Source organism: Amaranthus tricolor, chromosome 4, assembly GCF_026212465.1.
Source record: "Amaranthus tricolor cultivar Red isolate AtriRed21 chromosome 4, ASM2621246v1, whole genome shotgun sequence".
Lineage (NCBI taxonomy): Eukaryota > Viridiplantae > Streptophyta > Magnoliopsida > Caryophyllales > Amaranthaceae > Amaranthus > Amaranthus tricolor.
Window position 1 is genome coordinate 17,732,288 of NC_080050.1, and position 10,854 is coordinate 17,743,141.

Sequence of the window (10,854 nt, forward strand, 5' to 3'; positions counted from 1 at the left end):
ATTTCTCGTATATTCCTTTCCTAATAGCATACTAGTTTGGCTTAGTTTTGATTCTATAAACTATGGTTCCTGTTTGGCACATCTAAATATTGTAAGTCTTTATTTTGTTTCATTTAAATCACCTCATGTATATAGTTATGGTGATTGTATTTTAGTTTGCAGTTGTACATTCTTGATCATTATAAACCTCCTTTTGCTCATAGTTGACCGTACTTTAATACTAGTCTGACGGTCAATGATTATGTTTTCACTTCTCCACTACATTTTTATATATTTATATTCACCTTTGAGTTAGCTGTAATGTATATTGGTTCTATATTCATAAATCAAAAAAAAAAAGAAAAAGAAAAGAAAAAAATATCAAATATTTATGTCAACTTGTATAAACCATAGACAAAACAAGCTAGTTATGCTATTCATTACACCACTTTTATTTAGCCTCTATTCATAAAATTTTCGTTACATTTCATCGTCTTGCACAGAATTCTACCCTTTAGGTCAGTCTACCTACTTCTAGTGAAGTCATAACCTTTGAGTTGTCGAGTACCAAGGTGCGAAACGTTGACACATCTCTATTTAGAGGCTCACATCATTTTGAGCCATAGGATGAAGGAATGAGCGAAACTTTAAACACTTGAGTGTGGTTGTCATCTTGGCTAACATACCCAAAAGTGAGGTCTACTTATACCCATTATGATTGATTTGCGAGTCTTAGACTCAGTATGGTAAGGTCATTCCTTGATAACTTGTTTTGAGAATAATTTGTAGAATAAGAACACACTTCAAACTTTTTAGAATTGATAATCATAGCTTGCTAATCTATCATACATCTTTTGAGAAATTGTGGCTTGTGCGTTCATGACTATAGCTGTTGTTAGATCGTTCATGTGCATCTATGTTGGTTCCCGATCTTCTCTCTTTATGATAATGCAATGCTTGCTTGAGGACAAGCAAGGGTCTGGCTTGGGGGAGTTTGTTAGCTACATTTTATCTTTATTTTTACCCCTATAAGTGGCTTGTTTAGCGTGAGGAAACTATATGTTATTGCATTGGATTATTGGATTTTACGCTTGTTTTGTTGCTTTGGTGTTTTATTTCATTTCAGGATGTAATCATCAACACCGAGCACAAACTAGTCCCTTTTGTTGTATACATTGCTCACCTAAACACCGAGGGCTCAAAGAAGTGAAACATCATGAGCCAAGCTATAAGAACAAGCCAAAATAAGCCAAAGTAGACCCACTCGACCAGAATGAGCTCGAGCCAATGTAGCTCGAGCAATCCAGGAGCATGTATTTGAGATCAGAAGTCGAGTATCATATTCTTGAAGGTCGATCGACCGGTCGAGCAAGTTGGCTCGGGTCGAGTGAAGTGCATTCAAACTTCCAGTAGCTTCTGATCATTATTAGGATTCAATTCAAGAGTACAGGATAACAGCTCCACTGTTCGAGCAAGATGGCTCGGGTCGAGCGGAGCTAATTGTCTCATTCTGTCCAATTTTTGAAGTTTCTGATGTTAAACCTGATGGTGGCTCGATTGGTCGAGGGGGCTCCACTCGGGTCGAGCAAAATGGGCGGCAACAGCTTTTGCGATCTTTTTAAATATCATTCGAGGTCCAATTACATTTTTTGCTTCTAATTGCTGCTGCTAAGACTGCCAGACACCCTACCTATCCATTAGGGTGGCACCACGCCCCTCCTCCTACAACTTAGGGGTGGTGGAGCAATCATTAAACCACCACCCCCACTTGTTTTTGAAGCCTATAAATAGAGAAGAGGAAGATACAGCTATGCATCTCAAATTTCACCTTTTATTTTAAGTAATTTCTATGTATTCTTCATAGCTTTGCTTACCTTTCACTTAAGAATTAGTATTTAGCACAACTTCATCCTTTATTGTAATATTTTGCAACTTGGATTCTTCTACCTTTGACATATTATTATTGAAGCTTTTGGAGGATATTACTTTGAATCATCAAATCATCTTGTTCATCCTTAGATTGAACCTAAAAGAGTAATTTCTATCCTTGCTTATATTGTTTTAAATTCATGTCACTTGGTTATCTTTGATTATTTTCCTTTAGTTTTATATATATATATATATATATATATATATATATATATATATGTATATATATATATATATATATATATATATATGTATATATATATATGTATATATATATATATATATGTATATATATATATATATGTATATATATATATATATATGTATATATATATATATATGTATATATATATATATATGTATATATATATATATATATATATGTATATATATATATATATATATGTATATATATATATATATATATATATGTATATATATATATATATATATATATATATATATATATATGTATATATATATATATATATGTATATATATATATATATATGTATATATATATATATATATGTATATATATATATATATATGTATATATATATATATATATATATATGTATATATATATATATGTATATATATATTCATGCTTGTAGTTCTTCAACTTATATTGCACTCAACTCATTAGGATACTCTAGTTTAATCTATCCATCTATGGTTCTTAGCTTGTTTGCAATCTATAATTTAAATATGAGTATGAGTGAGTAGTTTATTTTGGCTTAGGCTAGGCATTATCACCATGTATGTAGCTTGAATTGTTTTCTTTAAATTTGGCCTGGTTGTGTTGTTTATGGTTTAAGATGGATTTTGCTATCATGATGTAGTGTCGTTAAATTGAGGGCGAGAGTCGATTTTTAACGATAATCTATGTTTAAAAGTTAAGACATCTCCATAAGAATAGACAGATGCTTTGATTGGAAATGTTGAATGTCTACTTCATGTCTTAAAATATACTTTGTTCCATGAGAATAGGTAGTTGAGTATGTTTAGTAAGCTTTTATTGCTCGAGAGAGAACATTAGTACTTATGATTCGTTCTTCCCCATAAAAAAACATCCATAACCTTAGGTTAAAGTTCAGTAAACACTACTTTGGTGAAAAAGCCTAACATATGTCTCTTAGCTTATTGATCATTTTATCCTTGTTTTAGTTCATTGTATCCTTATTTACTTTTATGCTTTATTTTCATTAAGCCTTTTTAATTGCTTGCTTTAATTATTTCTATCTCCAAACATCTTATTATACGTTTTCGAACACACTAATCGACTGAGGAACTATTAACTTAACCCCCACTCTTTGTGGATTCGACCCAAACTTGCAATCGTACTAAGCTATGCCGTGCACTTGCGGTATTACTATTGAAAAACTTAAAGTCCCGATCAATATTACAGAACAAATATACCAAAATAGATAATTTAACTTAACTATATCAATTGACACAGATCACATTAATAATAACAACTATTATAAACATATATATATACAAAATTGTAAAAAATTGTAAACATTCGATATTTGAAAAAACGTATACCCAATTAGATTCAATAACAACAACAATAAACAAGTATACCGAAGAAGTAGAAAGTCATACTTGAAGCAAAATCAATCCAATAGTAAATATTTTTATTTTACCTCCTTGATTCCAATGTAGAACAAACCAATAAACCATCTTTTCATCAATTGGAATTCTTCTGATTAAAACTTTTTCTTTCTTAAACAAGTTCATACATGAAAATAGTATGACTCAAAGAAAGACAGTGACAATCAACATCTTGGATTAAAATCTGATGATCCGAAGATGCGAAAATCAAAAAAGCAAATAAAATCAAACAAAAAAAGCAAACAACATGAATCGAAAACAATAGCATTAAAATCTTATACTAAAATCAGAAAAGCAAACAAAATATGAGCAAAGATGTATTGATAAAGAAAACGAAAGCATTTGAATAGGAAGATGTGAAAAACAAAAAAATTAAACAACATGAATGGAAAAGGAAAGCTTTAAAATCTGGTGCGAAAATTTGGTGATTAAATTGCATACATAGTAGAAAGAAGACAAGAAATTTCATCATAAACTTGCGAAAACTAGGCTTTAGAAGATGGGGATAAGTATTAGTGGGATATTTCAAAAAAATGAAATATTTTTTGTGTTTTGTATTTCAAAATAATAGCCATTTAGCCTTTATTTTGAAATCTAAATCTCTATCTTATTATTCAAGTTTTTAAGATTTGGGAAATCCATATTTTAAAATTCTAAAGTATCAAAATAAGTAATTTTGTCTAAATCCATATATACTAATGAATAATCAGTCCTTCTTGTATGAGGTCGTCTTATAATAATTGTCTCAAATCAAGAATTTGTGATGATAATTGGGTTCCCAAACAGGCCATAATGTATTTTAAAGTTCATTTACTAAAATATTTTATCAACGAAGAAAAAGTCCACTTATAGCACATGCGCAGAGCGCAGTCCCCTCACCTCTACTCCATTCCTTACTTCCCCGACACCAAATCCACAACGGTAAATAAATTTCATTGTCTCTCACTTCCCTCTTCTCTCTTCTCGATGTCATCATAATTTATAAACCTTTCTTCTCTATTCATCTCGGTCGAACGCAAAGCAAAAGGTGTGGGAAGTGGGAACCATATAAAATAACTTAATGTTGAACAACTTTCCAGAAATTACTTGATTGAATCTAATAACTTTCAATCTCCTTTACTCCGTATTTTTACTCTTATCATTTATGCCCGAAATGGATGGATCACTAAAAACCCCTCAAATTTCCGAGTTGTTTCAGAAATTTGCCTTTTCTTTCAAGTCTAAAGCTCTTGAATTTTTCTCAGATGATTCTGAAAAATACAATCTTCTTGATGATTCTCCTCAAGAACCGATCTTTGATCAGAAAGTTGGTATTAAGTCTGACCCACCTCAAGAACTTGCTCCTGTTACACATAGAGGTAAAGTTTCTTCAAATGCCCAATTCAATCAAACCCTAATCACTTCATTATTTGCCACAGTTTCATCTTTTGAAGCTTTTTATCTTCAATTGCAAACTGCCCATGCGCCTAAAATCGATGAAGAAGTTTTAAAGAATGCCGATTTATCTTTAGTTTCTCACCTTCAAACCCTTTCTGATTTTAAACAGTTGTATAAGAATTACTATCAAAATCCCAACTTTAACATTGAGTTCTCTACTGGGTCTTGTTTAGAATTTCAAGTTAATGAAAATCAGCATAAACTTAGGGCTTTGAAGACAGTATTTAACCGTTTACAGTCTGAAATCGATGTTAAAGATGAGGAGCTCTCCAGTTTAAGGCAAAAATTGGATGAAATAAGGAATGTGAATTCGAGATTGGCAAAGAAATTGTCATCTTGTTCTCCAATCGAAAAGAGTAGTGAGGTTTTGTTGACAATTGGAGTGTATGACAAGATGTTAAGTGAGGCTTTTAGTTTTTCCCATAAGTTTACTAAGATTTTGATTGGTTTGATGAAGAAGGCGCACTGGGATTTGGATTTGGTAGCGAATTCTGTGTACAATGGTGTTGATTATGTTAAGAAAGGACACAATCGGTACGCGTTGCTGTCCTATGTTTGTCTGCAAATGTTTCAAGGGTTTGATTTACAGGATTTTGGGTTAGTTGATAGTGACGGTGCTGTAAATGGTCATATTTCTTCCTCAAATGGTGAGCAGAAGGCTGCTTTAATGAAGTTAAAGGAACACATATCCAGTGATCCGATTGAGATATTGAGGAACTATTCAAATTGTGAGTTTTCAAAGTTTTGTGAGAGGAAATTCCAAGGACTTATACATCCCACAATGGAATCTACAATTTTTAAGAACTTGGACAAGGATGAAGTTATGGTTAGTTCATGGCAATCATTGGGTGTTTTCTATGAGTTGTTTGTGAAGATGGCAAGCTCGATTTGGGCATTGCATAAGCTTGCGTTTTCCTTTAATCCTCCGGTGGATATCTTTCAAGTGGAAAGAAATGCTGAATTTTCAATGGTGTACATGGAGGATATCACTAAGAGATGCACATATCCTTGCAAATCAAGGCCGAAAGTCGAATTTACGGTGGTTCCTGGTTTTAAGATTGGACAGACAATTGTTCAGTCACAGGTTTATCTAACGGGCTTGAAATCCGAGAAGTGAGGCTGTTTTTTGCTTCGATTATGAATGGGTCTCGAATAAGTGCCTCAGTCATTTTGGCTTTTAGAATGATCTTGTTGAGATGATCTTGAAATGCTAATTGTAGGTCGAAAAGAGAATGTGTAGAAAAGCAGGATTGGGCATCGTCAAGAACCCGAACAACTGAAGGTTGTTATTCCTTCTTAAAGATTTCATAAACAGACCAGTCTTGCAAATAGAGTGTGTTATGTACCATGTAGGGAGGTTGTATTTGAGAATTAATACGTAATAGGGCTGTATTAAATCATAAGATATACTGTTACTTAAAACTGTATATACAAATCTTCCATATTAGTGCTTTGACTTGCTTAAATGGTTTATCTGATGATAGCTTCGGATTACAGCTCAAATGTTGTAAATGGTTCCATAATACCTTCATCCTAGTGATTATGCAGCAGATTTCTTGCTAAGTTGCTCTGTTTGGTCACAATGGCCGGGATCATTAAAATAGCTCAAAAATTAGCCGCTTAATTAATTATAATTAGTTAAGTGTATTTAGAATTAGTATTTCTTAAGCGTAATATTTTATTAGGATTTAGTAAAATATTTTAATACATTTGGGTATTAATCGTGATTATTTTGAGACAAAAAGTAAGTTATACAATGAAAATTTGATATAATGTTATTTTAGAGATGATAATTTGTTTTATTACGTATTTTGATTCGTAATTAAAGTTTTCTTTATTTTATTTAAAGTGACATTTGAATAAGGTAAAATAATGAGACTATTTTACTTACCTACGATATCTATTCTAGTCCAACATATTTTATAATATGGGATAAATTATACTATTACGGGTCTAAAGCGTAAATATAGGGAGAAGTGTTTCTTGAATTACTAGTTAATGACACATATTAGTGTAGGTGTCATCCAACTCCTACAAAGTCGTGCTTTATAAGAAGGAAGTCAGTATTCTAAAGAAAGCAAATACAAACTTTTTGAAACAACTCCTAGCCATCTTCTTCTTCTTCATTTGTTCCTTCACAAACATCATTGAAGCTCTTGTTCTTAAATGATACTAGTAAACTAAAAATTATAAACTGTAAGTTCTCTTTCTATTATTGAATTAAACTAAATGAAAATCAAGTTCTCTTTCTATTAAACTAAGTTCTCTTTCATCCATCATTTTCTAGTTCCATTACTAGGGTTTGGGGATTTTGAGTTCGTTTTCTCGAAATCAAGTTGTAGTTGGTATTAAGTTTTTGTTGGGTAACAGAAATCAAGCATACTTGAATATTAACTTTATTTTACATAAATTGGGCAATCAGTTCTAGTATTGAAGTTGGATTCAATTGGATTATCTTTGAGTTCTAATTCATGTGGTAGTATTTGATTAGTGACTATACAATTTGGGGTTTTGATTCATCTTCAAAGTTTAAAAGCAAAGTTCATTTATAGTTCTTGAAAATAAAATTCAGATTCTGTCTTCTCTGTTCTTGGCTGATTTCGAGCCTCTTCTAGCCATTTTTGGATCCGGGTGTCTGCATAAGATTTGTAGAGCTCTGAGTTGTGGTCACATGGGCACTTGAATCGCCCCAAAATGAGTTTGTATGAGAGAGTTATGTCCAAAATATTAACAGAGTGTCATGAAAATTGAAAATAGTCAATTATGAGATTAATTGTTTAAATTGGGATTTCAATTGGGTATTTTTTTAATCAAGTATTTAAGATTATTTTATGCTTCTTTATTGGGTAATTATGGATAGTATGAGTTTGTTGAGTATTATTGACGGTGATGCTAAAAGGGAGCTTGGATTGTTATTTTTTGGCGTTTTAAGTTGATTTACACAACGTGTTTGTTCAAATGCATCAATGAAGTTTTTTGGTTTTTTAATCTGATTTTTGGTTGAAGAATTTTTTCATATAGGTAACCTACAAGCAAACTACTTTCTTTTAAATTTAATTTAAGTATCTTAAAGTTCAAGTTACCTTTTATAAAAGGTGTCGTATTACTGCTCTTGTTATTTGAATAAAATTGTATAAGTTTTGATGTTCGAAATTTTGGATTTTGACTTTGTTTGACCTTGCTTCTAGTCCTTGACCACAATTATGTTTTGCATGTTCATAGCTTTATAAATATGAGTTTTTAAATATATTGTACAATGAAAATGAGTCATGGTTGTTGATTTCAAAGAAAATCAAGTGATTTATTGATTTGTTTTATATTGAAATGTTCGATATTAAAAAATGTTCGTTTTTGGGAATTGTCAATGGATATTTATATCCAAATTATTGTGATATCCTACAACTTGATAATAGGTAATGGTTATTCGGATCGGTCTCGAGCCCCCGATCCCGTTTCGTTCTTGCAAGAACCGTATTTTTGATGATGACGATCACCCGTGTTCTCAGGATTTAGATCAAACCTACTTCCTGACGGTCCATATATTCTCACATTTTAAACTGTAATAACTGTAATAGTCGTAATAGGATTTAGATCACCCGTTTCGCAATGAAAGCATATCTTTCATTTGCCGTATTGTTTCGCTATTGACTTATAAAGTAATAGTCGTATTTTGATTTCGCTACTAACTTGTAAAGTTATAGTCGTATTTTGATTCGTTATGAACTTAAGGTTCATAGTCGTATTTATGTCGATACCAAAGGTGTTTTTAAAAGAGTTTGGATTTGGATAAAATAATGTTTTTAGGTAGTTACCAATTGAGCAAAGAATTTGATTGGAGATTTGTTAATGACTTCTATATAAATGTGATAGTTTGTCGGATTACTCAACAATTCAATTGTTGACAGTCTTTGATGGAGCCTATCCTTTATGGGAATAGATCCATTTTCAGGTTAGCTTTGATATGGAGACGATGCCTACTTGTATAGTGTGTTATGTGCGAGGCGAGGACTTCTTTTTGAAATACAAATGTAAATTAGATATTTGTAAATTAAATTGTAATAATTTTATGATGTTTTGTAAATAATGTTCACTTAATTATGTAAAAAGTTTTAAATACTCCAATATTGTTTTGCTGTGGTTATTGAGCCACAAGTCGAATTCAGCCCATAAATCTATAAGTCTTCCGCTATACTTTGTAGATAATATTATTATATTGTTTATGTTGGTTTGGGCTATTTCAATCATATCTATTTGTGTTAGAAGATTAATTATCCTTGGCAGTACCTTTGGTATTTGCTAAGGAGCTCCTTACGACTATTAATCTTACAATACATATTAAATACTTAAAGAATTAATATAAATATGTAATTTGCACATTTATATGCGGACACTATTAGCTAAAAAACAACATATGTTTTTGGTTAATAAGATTATACTAAATAAAGTTAAATGGATAATCTCAAAATGACGTACAAATTATTAAAGATTAATTTAGACCAGGTTGATAATATATAATTAAAGTTTAATATTCTATTACCCTCAATAGTTTAATATTATGGTTTATTTGAAAAAAAAGTGTTTTTCAAATAGAGTTTTAATCTTTTGTTATAGATTGGCCTGGTAGTCAGTAATAAATAATTGACTTAGGGAAAAATAGAAAGAAAAATTAGCTTAATTTTTTTCTTTTTCTCTTTTATTGTTTTCTCGGTGCTAGCATACCATCAATCTAGATCTAAGTAGATTAATTAGAGGTATCTTATTGGATACTAATCTCTGAGACAATAGTACATTCTACTGCTTGATCCCAACATTGTTGTGTAAGTCATGCATAAAAAGTTATTAATTCTTAACGAACCTTTTCGATTACAATATATATTTTGATTATAATATATGTTTTCTTTTGGTTATAGATGTTTAACAATTATCGTTCTATTCCATATTTATACATCTATGAAATTTTACAATGGTATTAGTTAGCCTCTTGTATATTTAAAGGAACAATCGATATTAATAATCTAACCTTTCATCCATTCACTGTGAATAATTCAACCTTTGAATTAATTTTTTTAATTATCCAACCTTAGTTTCCTATCAACATAACCTTTTTATTTTACAATAATTCAACATATGCCCGTAGTTTGTTATCAGCATACCCTATTTGTAAGATGATAGCAAACTAAGGGTAAAGGTTTGTTTATTAAAAAATAATCAAAAGTTGAAATTATTCACAACGGATGTGTTTAAGGTTGGATTATTAATATCAATTTTTTCTATTTTAAATCATTATAAAGATCTGATTCATGTAATTCATTATTTCATTCTATTAAAAAAGAGCAAGTTTGGGTTAAAATTGCATAATTAAAAATTGGTTTAATATATATGATATAAAATCAAAATTTAAAATGAAAAATCATCATGAATGATTCAATCTTTCACTTATTTGCTACAACAATTTTAATTTTTGATTAATCATGAATAATCTCAACTATTAGAACCTTACCCAAGAATATTATTGCTTGAAAGGTAATTTATTTGCGTAGGTTAACGTAAAAAAATATAAAATAAATTAAAAAAACAAAAATATTATCATAAATAACAAAATATATATATAAAAAAAATCTACTTACTTCCACCCCACCTCTGAAGCACGGACACGTTCCTGAACCTGCGTGTCGGACATGGACACGCGAAAATCCGTGTCCGACACGCCAAATAAAGTGTCCAATATTTTAATATTTTTCCGGACACGTGGACACGGCAAGGACACGGAAGGGACATGGCAAGGACACGTGTTTTCTTTTTTTTTAAAAAAAAAAATCAAAAACAGGGGCTTTCACAGCCAACATGATGATGAGTAGTAGTATTAAATAAAGAAAAATTGATGGACCT

The 10,854-nt window shown here is 30.7% G+C and overlaps 1 protein-coding gene across 1 annotated transcript; it reads left to right on the forward strand.

Moving 5' to 3' along the window:
- Window positions 1-4,374: 4,374 nt before the first annotated feature.
- LOC130809707 (protein GRAVITROPIC IN THE LIGHT 1) lies at window positions 4,375-6,528 on the forward strand. Its single transcript, XM_057675473.1, has one exon. The coding sequence runs from the start codon at window positions 4,673-4,675 to the stop codon at window positions 6,080-6,082; it is 1,410 nt and encodes a 469-aa protein (XP_057531456.1). The 5' UTR covers window positions 4,375-4,672; the 3' UTR covers window positions 6,083-6,528.
- The last annotated feature ends 4,326 nt before the right edge of the window (window positions 6,529-10,854 follow it).